The following is a 17,730-nucleotide window of genomic DNA, read 5'->3' as shown; positions in this document are numbered from 1 at the left end:
TCTCTTGCGCACTCTGTTAATTAATTAATAATAACACTCTGATCGGATCACAAATAGGAGCACAGGCTCATCTGGGCAGTCGCGCCACGAGCACCCGCTAGTTGGAGCCGAGATATTTTAAATAGTGTATATATTTTAAACAGCAGTTTTTAGACTCGGACTTTCCCTTACCTGCAGCGAGATTGCTTCGCCAGGTAGCATCTTCGGGACAGGCGCTGTTTAATCGCCTCACCGAACGGACCCGCCATCTTGGGTAGGGAAGGTCGACGGTCCAGTTGACCGCCCCTCCCGCCCTCCCCGGATACTTAAGGGCGGTCCCTACACTTTCGTGACTTTTGCTGAACTTGAAAAATCTTTACCCTGAGGCGGAAAGCCGGGGCTCTCAGCGCTCTCTTGCGCACTCTGTTAATTAATTAATAATAACACTCTGATCGGATCACAAATAGGAGCACAGGCTCATCTGGGCAGTCGCGCCACGAGCACCCGCTAGTTGGAGCCGAGATATTTTAAATAGTGTATATATTTTAAACAGCAGTTTTTAGACTCGGACTTTCCCTTACCTGCAGCGAGATTGCTTCGCCAGGTAGCATCTTCGGGACAGGCGCTGTTTAATCGCCTCACCGAACGGACCCGCCATCTTGGGTAGGGAAGGTCGACGGTCCAGTTGACCGCCCCTCCCACCCTCTTCCCTCCCCCTCTACCATGAATAAAAATAACGGACATGCACGTCCGCGCAGCGGGCGGGCGCAGCGGGCGTGCCGGCGGCGCGCCGAAGGCGCGCCAAAGGCACGCCCGTCTGTGCCCGTCCGGGCCAGGCCGGGCACAGGGCCACCCACTACGCCCGTTCCGTACGAGCATCGAATTAGACACACAAGGGACTACCTCCTACAATTTTGCGCGGCGAATTCACTTCCAACTCCGATCCCTTTAATTACCTTCCATAACGATGCTCCTGAGATACTCACCAACCAGACAACCAACAGCCTCAGTCTGGCTTTACTGAACTGCAGATCGGCTGTCAAGCATGCGTTAGAGATAAAAACGCTCATTCAGGACCTACAATTAGATACTCTATTCCTCACGGAAACCTGGCTAACGCCTCATTCAGATGCTGAGATTGTGAGTATGCTACCCAAGGATTACCTCATACTCCATCAAAACAGAATAAAAGGCATAGGAGGTGGACTAGCGATTATTTACAGGAATTCCTTCACTTGCAGGCTACAAGAAGGAGGGATTGAGGACTGTGAAAGTGCTCATTTCTCACTTCAACTAACTCCCAATAAATCCCTGTCAGGTCATTTGATATACCGTCCTCCGGGGACCACAGGTAACTTTGTCAGCTCACTATTGGATACCACCACCTCATCTTGTACCTTGACCCCCAATTTCATCCTGCTTGGCGATTTAAACCTACATTTTGAGGACAGTACTAATAAAATCGCTGGGGATCTTATCTCAGAACTAAAAGCACTTGATCTTCATCTGATTAACTCAGAGGCAACCCACACTAAGGGTCACCTCCTGGACCCTCTCTTTGCCAATCTCACAAAAATTGAAGCTCGCCCTTCACTCCCTCTCCCCTGGTCTGATCACTTTCTCATCCCTTTTACGTGGCAAATTAGCAAAATCATCGGCCACTTGCAAACTCCAAGAGAACGGGACAGACTATGGTCCAGAATACCTCTTGAAGACTGGACACAGGAGTTGACACAATCTACCCCCTTTGCAGACCCTGACCCGGTGTTAGCCAACGATAACTTTACCAATTGGATCACCTCCACCTTGGATATAGTCGCCCCTAAGATAGACTTAAAGAAAAAAAGTACCACCTTTAAATCCCCATGGTTCTCACAGGAACTCAGGAACCTCAAGAAAATCTGTAAAATCCATGAGCGTAAATGGAGGAAAAAATGGGACCCCACCATCAAGGAAGAATACAAATCAGCGATGAGGACTTATAAAGCGGCACGAAAAGCAGCCCAAGCCTCCTTCTTGGATAAAAAAATCAAAGCTGCCTCTAATTCTTCTCGTGAAACTTATAAAATAGTTAAAGAGCTCCTCACTATACCCAACACCCCCTCAAACCAACAACCCACAGTTGCCAGATGCAACCAAGTAGCTTGTTTTTTTCAAAATAAAATCATCAATATTCTACAGTCACTCCCTCCTTCAAACGATGATAATCCCCTGACCGCCCCATCAGCCTCCGTCAGTGGTCCAACTTTAGACAGTTTCAACCAACTTTCTGACGACGATTTTTTAAAAGTCCTTTCAGACTTGAAAAGTGGCTCTCCTAATGATCCAGCACCTATCCACATCCTCAAACAAGTTGGACCCAACATCTCGCATTTGGCCACCAACCTCATTAATGCCTCGCTTAACCAAGGAGTGGTCCCCCCCAACTGGAAACACGCCATTGTCAAAGCTCTTCAGAAAAAACCTGGTATGGACCCTGCAGATTTGACTAACCTCCGCCCAATTTCACTCCTTCCTGGACTAAGTAAGATTGCAGAGAAGGTGGTCAACCAGCAATTGTCTGCCTTCCTTGAAACCAACAATCTCCTTCGTCCCACACAGACAGGCTTCCGCCCAGGTCAAGGGACGGAGACAGCCCTTTTGAAGGTAGTTGAAGAGGCGAGATGCATCTTGGATTCGGGAGGATCAGTGTTACTGATCCTCCTGGATCTAAGCGCTGCATTCGACACGGTGGACCACAAAACTCTCATTAAGCGCCTCTTTAGTTTGGGAGTAAGGGGCACAGCCCTTTGCTGGCTCTCTTCGTTTCTAAAAGACAGAACATTTCAGGTCTGCGAAGGGAATGTGCGATCCGACATTTTCCCTCTCCAGTGTGGGGTCCCCCAGGGCTCTTCTTTGAGCCCTACACTTTTTAACACATACATGGCCCCCCTGGAAGATGTGGTCTCCCCTTTTGGGATAAAAGCCGTCACATACGCTGACGACACCCAAATGATCGTATCATTCTCTCTGGAAGAGGACAAGGTTAAAAACCTTCATGATTGTCTAGAGGGAATTCATGCCTGGATGTCCTCCTCAAGGCTCAAGCTCAATGGCTCGAAAACTGAGCTCATGCTGCTGGGAAATAAAATATCTTCTCTTCCATCCGCCATGTGGCCAGCATGCTTAGGCCCCCTCCCTCAACCCAAGACTGAATTAAAAAGTCTGGGTTTTTGGCTTGAACAGGACTTATCCCTTAAAACGCAAGCGAAAAAAACAGCTGGCACATGTGTGGGGCTACTGCGTTCCATCAGAAAGATCCTCCCTCTACTCCCTGGACCTTCACAGAAATTGCTCATTCAAGGTCTAGTCTTATCAAGACTGGATTATTGCAATGCTCTCTTTCTAGCTGCCCCAGAATCCACGATCAACATTCTTCAAAGAACACAGAATGCTGCTGCTAGGATTCTTACTGGGACCTCTCGCAGAGTCTCAGCCAAACCCGCCCTTAAGGCACTACATTGGCTGCCGATCCGCGAAAGGGTCAAATTTAAGGCCCTTTGCTCTACCCATAAAGCTTTGCAAAATCAAGGGCCCCCAATGCTAAAAGCTATGATCTTCCCATACAGACCCAACAGGCCCCTACGCTCAGCTCAAGGTCATCTGGCCACAGTCCACAAAACCAGAAAAGCCCGAACTGGAGGACGCCGTTTCTCGGTTACAGCGGCTTCCTCCTGGAATGCTTTGCCATTTCATCTTCGTTCTGAGACCAATCTCTTGAAATTTCGCAAGCTTCTAAAAACACACCTCTTCCCGCAATAACTTCCTCTCTCTCTCCGACTTCACCCTCAGAAGTTCTGCAATCCCAGCGCTGGGACGCTCACGGGCAGCCATGCGCTATATAAAACCTAAATTTCATTTCATTTCATTTCTGCCCGCGGCATCGGATGCCCGCATGTTCTTTGAATGTCCCTGCCTTGCTCCTTTTTGGGATGCTATAAGTCACATACTCTCTGCATCACTAGGAAGGGAAATAAATCTGGATCTCTTAATTGTCATCTTTGGGGTTTCGGCTCAGGTTCAAGGGCAAGCAAAGAGTCTACTGTTTTATTCCATTCTTCTTGCCCGCAGGGAGATTTGTAGAAGATGGAAGGACCCTGTTCCTCCTTCATTTATGGACTGGCAGGTGTCATTTTTGCAAGTCTCCAGACTAAAACTAGCATGATCTGGCAACCAAGTTAAGAGAGCATTTTGGCATCAGTTGGTTTGGGGCCATTGAGTTGGCCGGGGTTTTTTTTTTTTTGGTTCTCCGGGGAAGCCTCTGGCCTAATTTGAACAATCCTCAGGCCGGGGACGATGAAGCCCTCCTCGACATCATCCCCTTAGACGTAAGGTTCTGAGTTTCCCCCATGAATCTCCCCCGATGTCGAAGGATCTCTCAACGTCGGTACGGGTGACCGATTCATTCTCTGTCACTCAGCTGGTGGAGATATATGGGAAGAATGAGGTCTCGACGTCGACCTCTCAACGTCGACCTCCTGGACATCGACCTCCTCAATGACGACCCTCTCAAATGCGATCTTCTCGACGGCGATCTCCTCGACCTCAACCTACCCGACAGCGACCTTCTCGACGGTGATGATGGAGCTCGCCCTGCCGTCGATGATGGTGATGCAGCAGAGCATCTGCGCACAAGACCTGTCGCCGTCTGCGTCTTCGACTTCAGGTCCTTCGACGCCAGCAGGTTCTTTGACCTCTGAGGTGTCCTCGACGTCGGTGGTGTCCTTGACGTCGGCACGGGGACTTCGACAGCGATCACCCCTGTAGACGAAGAGTCTTCGACTTTGATTGTCTGCACTCCGCCGTCAGATTCCATTCCTCTCTCTTGCATGGCATGCAGCTTGATCTTCTCACTTTCGCGAAGAGTCCTTCTGGAAAACTGTTGGCAACAGTAGCCTTTGTCAGGTCTGTGAGAGGATGATAAACACACAATACAGACCAAATGCGGAACAGATTTTTCCATTTTCTTCCCAAAGGAAGGACACTTATATATAAGGCTGGCATTTCTAACCAGAAAATAGCTGAAAAGTCAGAAAAAATTATGAAATAGTACTACTAGTATTGATTGATTGCTTTATTTCGATATGCATATATCATAAAAGCAGTACAAAAGATAAAAACAGCATGTCGAAAAAAAGTATGACTGTACATTCGGTGAAAGAATAAAACACGTTAGATCAGCATAAATTAATTAAAAAAGAGGATTAAATTGATATGGACAGTCTTCTATGTCTAATCAACCAAGCCCATTTTAAAAACTTGGCAACAGCACAAACAATGGGAGGGGCTGTATTGGTTAAAAGAATCCGGAGGGCAACAGAGTGCTGGCGGGTACCCAATTCTCTGCAGATAGGACCAAGCCAACGTGATCTTGGGCGACCATAGTCCGGGCATTCGAAAAGAAAGTGTGGCACCGTCTCTGGTTTATCGGGTCAAAGAGCACAAAAGCGTGATGGGGACTGGGGTTTATTCCACCTGGAGCAGAGGTCGGCCAAGGGTAGGGTTCCTAACCGGAATTTGATGTACAAGGACCGATCCATGGCAATTGTTATTATGTCCATGTACGGCTCGTAGGTGACGACATCTTTTAACAACAGAAAAGCTGCGGTGGTTTTGCAGTGCTGCTGGCTACTGATGCGCTTCACACAAACCCACTCCCAAAAAAGTTTTTTTAAGGTCTCCTTCGGGGGAGCGGAGTGGCTATGCCAGCAGGAGTCCAGGCCTAGGTCCCCTAAAAGGTGTTTAATGTCCTTCAGCCATTTAATGCTGTGCCAACCGTCGGAGTGCATCACCTCAGCTAGACCATTGGCATAAGATTTTAGCTCAGGGACCCTCCACAGGCGAGCCCAGAGCAAGAGGGGTCGAAGACGGGCCTGATCCCTTATAGCTTTACAGCCGGTATCCATGAGCACTGGGATAGTCGGACTACTTGACGGAATAGCAAGGAGATCTTTAATGAATTTGTTTTCGGCCTTGCTCAGTAGGTCCACTTTGCCCAGGCCCCACAGTTCGGCTCCATAGAGTGACGCAGGGACCGCACGTGCTTTGTATATGTCTAATAGAGGGGCAACACAGTGTTTTGTTGAGTTGTTGAACTCCTTAAGGAGGGCCCCCCCCACCCTTTTGTGGGCCATTGTCATTTTATTGATGTGGGCGGTCCAGCTCATCGCGTCGTTAAGTCGAATTCCCAAGTAGTCGAATTCTGCCACTCTTTCAAGGGGTATGGAGTTCAGAATGGGAGGGCGGCCAAGTTTGCGTGGTGGATGCATGACTAGGTACTTGGTTTTTTCCACGTTGATGACAAGTCCCTTGGTGGTGCAAAAGTCCTGAAAGCGGTTCAGTAATGTCTGGAGACCTTGGGGGGTTTTAGAGATGAGGAGGGTGTCGTCGGCGAACAGCAAAGTTGGAATTTTTACGCCTCCCAGAGTGGGAGCGTCTGCTGGTTCGCCGAGTAGATGGTCTACCACTCCATTGATATAGAGGGAGAATAGGGTAGGGGCCAGGACACAACCCTGCCTTACTCCCCTCTCGACCCTGATCTTATCGGTCTTTTCCCCGTTCAACCCCCATCTGACCTGGGCATAGGTGTTGTTGTGCAGTTTGATAAGGAGGTTTAATATATACGGGGGCATCCCTAGTCCGTGAAGCACCCTCCAAAGTTCCTCCCTAGGAACCAGGTCAAAGGCAGTCTTTAGGTCAATAAAGGCCAAGTAAAGACTGCCTTTGCCCAGCTCCACCACCTTCCAGTATAGTAGCAGGAGCCTAAAGACCTGTTCGATAGTTCCTGTGCCTGAACGGAACCCGGCTTGCATATCGGACAGGATGTGGTTATCGTCCACCCATTGAGAGATCCTCCCCAAAATGGCTTTCCCCGCCAGTTTCTGGCTCGAGTCTATTAGGCTTATGGGCCTGTAATTCCCAGGTAAATCCTGGCTGCCCTTTTTGTAGATGGGGACCACCTCCGCACCTCTCCAGGAATCTGGCACAGGGCCTCCCACAACGATTGCATTGAGGAGTGCAGAGATTAGTACCCCCCATTCTTCCGGATATGCTCGGAGGATATCGCATGGTAAGCCATCCGGACCAGCTGCTTTTAATGGTACCAAGGTTTTAATCTGCTTTGTAACATCCAAAACAGAAAAAAATTCCAGGTCTTGAACTAGGGTAAAGGGCGGGAGGTTAAAAGGGTCGTTTAGTGGGCCTTCAGCGGCAGAATAAAGTTTTTGGAAGTGGGAGAACCATGTATGGGCATTGATGGTACAGGTCCTCAGGGTGTCATCGGGACGATTCCTATTGCCCACCAAGACCCAAAAACCTTTGGCGTCTTTCCCACGACTGGCAGCCAGGAGGTCCTGCCAGAAGTTATCCTCCCACTCCATCTTAGCGTTTTTTTGGCAGAGTGCATAGTGTCTCCTGGCCACCCTAGTCTTGGACGGTAGTTTGGACTTGACTGCTTCAATAAGAAGTGACTTCGCCTCCCTGCACTTCTGGTTGTACCAGCCCTGTCTAGCTCGTGAGCTTGGTTTCCTTCTGTTCGTATTAGCTGGAACTACGAAGAGGTCACTAATAGCCTGGGTTATGGTACAAAACCTTGGGGCCACCTCCAGCAACCCATCCTCTTGGGGGTCAAGATTGACTAGAGCTGAGGCAAGAAGCTGCCTGATGGCAGAAGTTTTCTCCTCTGAAAGTGCCAACTTCGCCCACTTTAGCCGCCGTCCACAGTTGGCGACTACTGACAGGTCCGAGGCGGGGTTACGAGAAGTTCGGCTCACAGTGCTAGTTAGCCGCCTGTGGGACAAGGTGAGAGAGAGGAGGTTGTGATCACTCTCGACAGATGGTATATTCACCATGTCCTCCACCATGCTCCACAGGAGTATGTCAAGGAGAAAGTAATCAATCCGTGACGTATGCCCTGGCCTATTGTAGGTATGGGCCCCTACTTTGTCGGACCTAGTCCTACCATTGGCAGCCCTCAGACCAAACTCCATAGCTAATGAGTTGATCTGGAGGGCCACTTCTGTCCACTTTTTGATGGGACTGAGTTCAAGGGACGGAATCCCCCACCTGATGTCATGTTCCTCTTGATCAGTTAGAATTTCAAGGTCCAGGGGCTCAAAGGTACAATTGAAATCGCCCGCCAACAAGGTACAAGACCTATGAGGTGACGAGTGAAGCTGGGCTTCTAGACAGGCTATTACTGGAGATTCTCTTCCCCCCTTTGTGCCTCGGGCGTAAATGTTAAAAATATTTAGGATGACTCGGCCCTGGGGATTTTTCAGCAATATATTGAGGAGATCCGGGCATTTGGTATCCCGCTCCACCACCCTGCAGTTGAGTTCTGAAGCCACCCAAATTAAGAGGCCACCCAAAGGGCGGCCCCTTCCAGTTGCACTATGAACTGCTGGCAAAAAGTGGGTGGAATATCCTGCCTTGTGCAGGGGCACCCCACTCCAGGTTTCCTGAAACAGGCATATGGAGTGTTGCTCCACTAGCGCGTTCCAGTCCGGCAGCGCTAGCTTCCTCTCGAGGCCCGCCACATTCCAGCTGAAAACCCTAATCGGGGGATCCGTCACAGCCGTAATGCTACAGTCCTCGACAGGGTGCGGCGTGTCCACAGCACCCACACCAGGGAGGCTAACCAGAAGGTCAGAAGTTGCCCCGGTCTCCCCTTGCTCTTTTACAAACTCGGCAGTAGTCTGGCTTTGTAATGTAATCGAGGGGCTACGGGTTTTAAGGAGGGGTGTAGGCTCGGCAGCGGGACTCAAAACCACAAGGGCCTCCCCGGGAGCGTCACAGAGTCAGCAACCCCAGGAACCCCAATTCTGTATCACTGGAGCTGGATATAACTGCTGTGAAAAGACTCCCGGGGAAGGGTGACCGTGGACGATGTTATCTACGAGAAAATGGCCCCCAGGTCTGCTATTATAAGGGAGTTGTCCAAGGTGGATGGTAGGAGTGGTCGTGATAGTCCGTGGGTAGAAGAATGTTAAGTCGACTGCATCGACACCCGTTCCAGCCGTGGATCGCCCTTGGGAGCATATCAAATGGGCGACTCTTGCGTCTTGGAAATTAACCACCACACAATCCCCTTCAAGAGATTTTTTCCCGTGACCAATCCATCCCACCCTGCGTACGCCAAGAATTATGCCATCCACTCCCGGAGGGAGGGGCCTGTTGATTTTCAGCCAATGGATGACCTTATTCTTAAGCGCCTGGTGGTTTTCCTGCTGGGTACTCCTAATAGGGGGGACTTTAGTGAGGACAACAACAAACGGGTGGCACTCAGGGGGGAGGTTAACTGGGGGACACTTTCGTATAGGTTTCTGCGAAAAAGCCAATGGAGAAGGGTTTTACTACTAGTACTACAAAACGTTGAATGAAGTAAAAAAATTCAACCTCACAATACCAATTAGTGAGAGAAATCCACTAACTGACAAGCACAATGCTCCAGGATCCTCACAGCAGGAGCCGTAAAAAAGAAACTGACCTAACTGTCACCTGTGGAGCATGATGGGAGCTTGGAGGTCTTAAATCCTAAAGGCACGGCACCAGTTTTTGATGAGGTTATATATACAGCCTGCTGGGCTAATCTGCCTGCTATCACCTTGCCTTTTTCTTTGAAAATAAAGGCTATGTTCGAATAAGGTAAGAGTACATTTTTCTATGTCATGGAAATGTTGTTATATATGATTTATTTTAAAAGAAAAATACATTGTAATATTGGTATATTTGAGCCTCATTTTAGGCAGTTCCCAGTACAGTATATCCTGAGTAGATGATGCTCCTGGAATCGTGAGGGGACAAGACATCGCTTTCATAGGTTTTAGTGTAGGCCTATGTGACTGCATTTTTTCCTTCATGATAAACACTGTCAACCATGTGCAACTAGGATGCTGCAATGCAAACTTGAATAGGTATTTTATTCAATCCTTAAAGCTACATTCAGGAAAAATTGCCTTGATATGCCCCTAAAGAGTGGTATTCAACATAGGAATGCATGCACCCTGGCACCCTATATTCTACTTTATGGACCATGTATAAGGAAAAGTGCTCCAGGTTCCTTGCACACAGTATGTCATTATTCAAGCGTCTACCAATGGAAATCCTATGATGCAGAATTGTACAGTACGGATGAGGTTGAAAAATAAGATTGTGAAAAGTCTCCATTAGGGTTTCTACTCAAGGTTTAAAGGAGGTTTGCAGGCACCTGCACCACAGTGGGTTCTGACAGTGGTATTTAGGCTAATAAATATGCTTATATCTCAACAAGTGCTCCTCAACTACACTGTATAGGTGGGTCTAATTCCTTATAACCACTTGGATCCACAATAAACTGAACATTTAGCTGAGATGGACTTCAGACTTTTCCTGATCATTGTCATGTGTCTCCTCAGACTGTGCACAGAGAGTTGTCAAGAGCTGGTCTTCTAGGAGGCACTTGCAGGGTCCTCTTTGTTCGGAGATAACATGATTTACCTCCAGAGGCAGAATTAGACACCAGATTGAAACAAGAAATCTGGAACTGCTACAGAAAATAACTCAGAGGGAAGGAAAAAACTGGAGGACTGAAAAACCTTCCAGCTGACCGGGCCAAGGACAAGAGATGAGCAGGAGATACCAGGAGAAGATTGGAGTAAACGCAGAGTCCAAAGAGTCCAGAGAGAGAGCAACAATAATGGAAACAATTGTGACGCAAAATGAACTGAGCAATGGAGCTCCCTTTTATAGAGGGAGGACAGAAAGTGAATTCATTACTGAAAATGGGTTTAGTCATTTTGGATTGGGGCGGGGGGTAGGGGAAATGTGACAGGTTTTTTAAATGTATAAGAAGCAAGACAAACCATAATAAATAAATAAATGCATACTATGTGGTTAAACTGATATATCTGCAAGGGGCGTTTGCCAGGAGCTGGCATGCAGGAAATCGCCTTAGAATGCCTTGAGCGGCCAAAAAACACAACAAGTGCAAGGGAAAATAAATGGTGCTGGTGAGGATGCTGCCGTTGTCCTTGCCGGGAAGAAAATGTCCTGTGGCGTGGAGCCGCCTCCGAAAACTACTGCGGCACAGCCTGCTTGTGGTAACAAGGTAAGGAGAAACTCCTTACAATAGTTTGGTGTTCCTGGATCTCACATGAAATTAACCGGGTCCCCGACGATGGTGGAATGCCTATATGTTGCTGTGATATGGTAGATGATATGAATCATTAAGAAGGTCATTGAAAGAAGTATTTCCACAGACAGCAGGCTGAAGGAAATGTCAAGGATTGACAAGTCTTCGACAAAGATGTTAATAAGGTCAAATTCAAAAGAGGAAAACCCAAAGAGACGCTCTTATGCTCTGATAATCTCGATACAATTATCAATGAAATAATTGCTGTCTGCAGCCTCCTTGTCAATGCAATCATCAGCGAGGAGGCTACCAATGGTGGTATTGTTTTTCTAAGAGTCAATTGGGTCAGTGGTTGCAGAAGCGCTGAAGGAGAGCTGCTGTCCGTCCAGGAACCTCAGTCCCATTGACAGTTTGTCAGGTAGGCCACAATCAATGGTTTTGCCTTCTATGAAGATGAGGAGACACTTCCTATTGATAATGTTTTAAGTGGGAAAGCTAAAAGGGACTCACGGAGCTGGATTCTAGTGCATTTTATGTAATTGCTCTGATGGTTTTCATCATTTGTCTCTTTAATGCCTGATGCCTTTTCCTTTTTTGAGGCAGAAACTGGCTCCTATTGGGAAAATTCCAGCTCTGGGAATTATGCATGCTTACTTTTGCATCACTTTCCTGGAAGGAGCACTACAGGGAACAGGTAACCCCCATTTGGGGGAAAATGTCTTCCTATCCTGAAAATGCAAGGCCAGCCTTTTTCCCTGGCCTTAAGTGTCCTTTAGCTATGCAAAGCAATGTCATCAGTAAACATGCAATACATAGACTGTACATATGTGTCATCAAAGGTTTTTCTTCGCCCCCTAGCAACATTCCACTCCATCCGGACGCACAGCTTATATTCCATAGTGTCTTCATTCAAGTACTCCACAAAGTTATCCATGTTTAAGTGTTTTTATTCAATAAGTTTCAATTGTTCACTTTTATCTCCATCGTTAGTTCTGTCACTTGCAGGGCAGTATATGTATAAAAGCGTTTCTGATGCCACAGATATGCCTATCTAGGCCTTTTTCTGGGCACATGGCATTATACATCAAACATTCTTAAAAACGCATTGGATAAACCCAATGCATTTCGAGCTTTAAATTGCTCTTCCTCAGGGGTTCACTGTAAACATTAAAACATTGAAGCATAACATTAGTTCGATATTTTCAGACCACTTAAAAACAACAGGTTTTAAAACGAATACCCTTTAGCATGTTTAACTGAATATCTGACGTTATCCCTCTAAACACACAATTACATACTCTACATGCTGTACCCAGAGAAGCCCTCATAGCTACTACCTTTACTCCATGTCCCCAATCATCAGTATTTCAACATAACCAATCCCCGTGATTCACCCAGTACACCTAAATAGATCGTACCTTTGTGCAACGAAATCATGTTCTCTTTCAAAGGCGTGTCCGCTTTCTAACGCCCACCGGTATTAAATACCCTCAAGCTGTTGTACCCATTTCAAAAAACGTGCCCTGGACTCCACCCTTCCCTTTCAACCAATCCTGTCACGAAGACTACCTACATGACTATGGCTCCCAACAGACACTGTTGTTAATACCTGATAACTCACTTACTTCTGGACCTCTCAACAAAACAATATTGTGTGCCCCGCCCACCCTAGTTTGTCAATTACACGTCAGTAACATATTTAGTCTATATTTGCAGCATTGGCATTTTCTAAACGTAGCATAAAGCTAATGTATTAAAGTGCTGTTTTAGTTGTTATACAACGTTATTATTCAGTCTAAAAAATCAAATGAAACTGTAATGTTTTTGCTTCTCCGTTGATAGTTTAAATGTTGCTGCCTTTATGCAAGTGACTTGCGCGCTGTTTATTCAAAGTTCTCCTTTTGGGTGCAACCTGGCCAAGGCAGTAGTTCAATACAAAATTCACAGGGGGTTGCCACGTGAACGCCATTTTTTCCTCATTTAGGGCCAGATGTAGGTAGCCAAATACCGGTCGGTAACGGCCGAAATTACCGAATTTCGGCCGTTAAAGACCGGTATTGGGCTTTTTAGATTTAGGTGGCATTTTTGTAGGATAAGGTATTTTACCAAATCGGTAATTTAAGGATTCGGTAAAATACCGAATTCTTAACATACCGATACGGTAAATTACCGAATCCAGGATGTAGGGAGCACTCAAGTTAGTGCATTCCTCAGTTAAGGAATCGTTATTTACCACCAACTACAAGTTGGTGGTAAATAATGAAAACCTTAGAAAACATTTTTTTTGCTTTTCCAACAGTGCCATGTTGCAGACATACATGCCCTTAGGGCATGTATGTCTGCAACATGTGCATCCATACACAATTGAGGGGTGCAACAGGGTGTCAAAGTGACACCCTGCCACCCTGCAATGTTTTACCCCTTTTACCGAATCGGTATCGATTCGGTAATTGACATTCATTCCTATGGGCCTCCGGGCCCATAGGAATGAATGGCAATTACTGAATCGGTTAATACCGAATTTTACAGATTCTGTAAAATTTACCGAAAAATTACCTACATACTATTTACCTATTCTTAAATACCGAATCGGTAAAATTCGGTATTTAAGAATAGGAAAATAGTATTTACCTACATCTGGCCCTTAATTCTTATTTCGTAATGCTTGGTTGATCATGTTTGATTTTTTTCAGCGGCAGTCTCGGAAACGTGACCTGCCCAAATGCCTCATAACAAAAACAGGTGCTCGTGTAAAGCGCTCTGATACCCGATACCTTCAGGTCAAGTTTGCGCTATATAAAACTCATTAAAAAAAAAAGACCATTCTCCCTGGGGCAGACTTTTGTAATAGAGCCCCTCTCAGTTCAGAAGGAATGTTAACTACCTTAAAGGAGATGGAGGGCCAACATAATGGTCCGCCTGCCCAATTCTGATTCGGGCCAACAATAGTTTAATAATAGAGGAGATTACTCTGTCTCCGTCGTGGTGAAACTTCTCTGACGCCCCGACAGAGTAAGGGCTGTCGGAGATTTGGCTATATGTCCGCAAACCTAATTTAGATGAATGGACATATAGTTGTCTTTCATTGCCTGTCACCACGAGGAAAAATATGGTGGCAAGGAAACTGTTTTTTTTTTTACTTTCCCGCTTTGGCATTTTTTTATAATAAAAATAATGTTTAAAGTAACCATCTGGCAACATTGACAGCAGTGGTGGCTGGTAACATTTGAAGGTGGAGAGGCGTAAAAGTTTTGGCTGAGTGGTTGATCGGCATCAGAGTGCTTCAGTGCGTTGGAAGACTGGGGTCAGTGTCTATATTGTAGTACTTTATTCCCATTTGTGACTGGTGGAAATAACATTGCTGTAATTGTGTGTGCAAAAGAGCAAGATGGGCACACAAATGGGATGCTCCTGCAGGCAATGGACATAATTCAGCATCCTCTGCTACTAAACGCTCGTTTTCAATCCCCATGGGGACAGAGACATCAGCCTAACATGCCGGGGCATCTAAATCTATACAGAAAATATATTAGAGAGAGACTGCCTTGGGTGTTGGCTGGCGATGAGGCCAGAGGAAAATACCTCGGGAGGGGGGCAGGGAGGCCTGGGCCTTGTGCTTGCCCCTCCAATAGCCACTGTCAATATGGGACCTGAGCGTGGCCTACTGTTACCATCCTGAGAGGTGTCTTGTCCCGCATCTCCAGGGCTGGACTTCCCCTGAGGCCCTCGGCTGGTCGCCGGCCAGTCCTTCCACTCTGTTTGGCTATTGGCTGGAGGCCCGAAAGGGGATCATTTGTTGATTCTGCTCCCCACTCTTGGAGGCCTGCCAACGAACTCCATGTGGGGGCTGGTAGGCGCGAACTCCCCTTTGGCCTCGAGTAGCTGTATAGTGGGATAGGCTGATGGCGAAACCTGTGACAGCTCATCGGAAGGAGAATGGAACGGCCCTGGATCTGCTTGTGCCCCACTTCAGCCTCTGACGGTCTGGGGTGAAGGTGGCACCTGTCGTGGCTGGGAATCCTAGGGGTAAGAGTCACATTACAGAGTAGTCGTGGGCGGCATGACTATCGCGTGGGAGGGTTGCGCGTGGTGGGAGCAGTGGAGGAGGTGGGAGGTGTTTAAAAAAATAAAATAAAACGTACCTTCCCCCGGGTCCTGCGTTTTCCTGCCACCGCAGCTCTCCTCAGGCAGGAAGCTGCCACCCACAGGCAGCCTCCCTCCCCTGCCCCAATCCCAAAGCTGCAATGGCAGCGTTGTGATTGGTGCAGTGCAGGAGCCTAATCGGAGGCAGGGAGAGTGCCACAGGCAGATCAAAGCAGTCAGGGCCCACAACATTGGGCAAGCCAGTCCCCCCTTCCCTCGAGTAGGACTGCCCAACCGCCCACCCACAACCAGGCACTTCTGCTTTCTCGCAGTGCGAGAAGCAGAAATATAAAATGGTAGTTTTACCATTTTATGTTTCTGCCTCTTGCACTGCGAGAAAGCAGTGGGGCGACGCCCCACACCTCTATGGAGGAGGAGCCACCACTGACAGGAACAGCCTTGCTGTAGTTCCCGTCAATGCTTGAAATGTCCATACGGCAATTTCAAAACTTGGAGGTCTGTACCTTCATCGAGCGACAGAGTAATTTACTTTCTGCCCTGGCAGAGGACGGGTCGAGCGCCAACATATAAATGAGGCTCAGTGTTAGCTGTATACTTTGTTGCGCATGTCCTTCCAGTTACAATTATGGATATGATATACAATAACTTTTTCTGTCTCTTTCGTTTGAGTAGTGTACCCAAATCGATCTGACCAAGTCAATGCTTCAGTAAGATGAGGGTAGAGCAGCATGCTTTGTTTGCAATCCTCAGAAAAAATCTGAAAGATTGGATAGCATTGTCACTTACCTACGGACCACTCTCAAAGAACCAACGCTGGAGAATCACAGAGTTGGGGAAGGCACGACAGGATTAAAGTCACACATAAGAGAAGGGGAAAAAATAGACATGCAACATACCTCCTTCAAGACTCCCAGAACTCAGGCCGTCCTTGTTGTCAGAAGTCATTAGCATCTCCACTATCCCCCGCTTCAAAAGGGCCTGTCAGGTGCAACAGAAATTGTAACAGTTTCAAGAATTAAATTCAAAATTTGAATAAATATTTCCTAAAGGGCACTCTATAAACCTGCACACAAACAATGCAAATGCTGCAGACCACAGTAGTGGAGCTCTCATGTTGGAACCATCATGATGCAGCTAACTATTCAGTGCCATTGTATGAAAAATGTGCTCCATCATAGATTGAAAAGGAGAGATACTGTCATAAATCAGTGATTCAGATAGTAGTGCTTTCCAAAAACCTTGCTCTCTTACATGTCTCTGTGTAGGAACATTCTTCACAAATAGGCCAGTAGAAATGACCAGAAGATGGTAGCATTCCCTGTTCTGATATTGGCAATACAAGTTTATGGTGAGGTTGACTACACTACACTCCTGGAACCTGGTCTGCATATGAGGCCTATTCATGGGTCAAGGAGCAGCCAGAGGTTATAAGGCAGCAGGTAGTACTGAACTCCAAATAGATAACTGTGTTTCTTTGTTTGCACAAGTGACTCCCCAAACATAAGTTGATTGAGCCCCTAGGAGTAAGTCTTAACTCCAGGGGGTAGTAAGTAGTATGTCTTGACCTCCAAAATAGTATGGCATCGCAGTAACAAAAGAGTTTCTTATTTGTAACACCAGTTCCGCATCAATGGTTAAAATCCTAGATACATGTGCAGGATTCCAGAACACAGAAGAGGATAGATAAACTCTTCAAATAAAAAAAGAATGCCTCTGTAATACAACATTTGCTCTCCATTTTTATCTTAAAACATGTGCACAATCGAAATCTCAAGAAAAAATGGCATATTAATGATAAGTTTAAGACATAAAGCAGCCCTTCTAGCCAATACATATTTTCAATTTTCCCCATTTTAAAAGAAGACTCGAGAGGAAAATGTTCCCTTTGTCATGCAGTTTGACAAATAGAAAAATGTCGTGTCTTTTTAAATTTGCCCTGGATTTAAAGATCCTCTCTATGGCTGTTCAACTCTTCCCAATAAATATATTTTACCAATCCACTGCAAGGCACTGATAGATGTTTCGGACGGGAAGGGAAGGGGGGTGTCCTGCCATCTTGGCCGTTAGCCACGCAACCACAGTGCCTTGAATAGGGATTAACTGTAGCATCATAAAGTACTTCCAGGGTTAACAGCCACCTATAGAGCCATATAGCTCACACAAAAAAAGTTGACCACACTCGTGTAGTCATGCCTGGCGAAATTCTGAAATCAGTGTACACTGCCTGCAGGACTTTCCCTAGGGCACAGCAACAGCTCTAAAGTGACAGCAGTAATGCTATTCTGGAAGAAGGCAATACCTATAGCTTCATGGAACCAGGAAATCATAAGATGAAGCTGCAGGGCTATGAAATGAACGGTAGACATGGTTGCTTACATTGAAAGGATCCTATAAAAGCAGCCCTCAAGTCCTGAAGCACAACATGTTATGAAGGTCCAGAAGCTCATAATACAAGGATATAGTGTCCTGTCTGTTTAAATAAGCTCTGTTTCTGTAAT

At 46.7% G+C, this 17,730-nt stretch overlaps 1 protein-coding gene across 1 annotated transcript in view; it reads right to left on the bottom strand.

The window, feature by feature from the left end:
• GLB1L2 (galactosidase beta 1 like 2) overlaps positions 1–17,730 on the bottom strand; it is a 949,835-nt gene that overhangs the window by 467,910 nt on the left and 464,195 nt on the right. The window contains exon 7 of the mRNA XM_078681819.1: positions 16,129–16,210. Within this exon, the coding sequence (XP_078537945.1) occupies positions 16,129–16,210 (82 nt within the window). The remainder of the gene's footprint in view (positions 1–16,128; positions 16,211–17,730) is intronic.

The sequence above is a fragment of the Lissotriton helveticus genome, chromosome 3_1, assembly GCF_964261635.1.
Source record: "Lissotriton helveticus chromosome 3_1, aLisHel1.1, whole genome shotgun sequence".
NCBI classification, from domain to species: Eukaryota; Metazoa; Chordata; class Amphibia; order Caudata; family Salamandridae; genus Lissotriton; species Lissotriton helveticus.
This window is presented reverse-complemented; position numbering and strand designations above follow the sequence as displayed.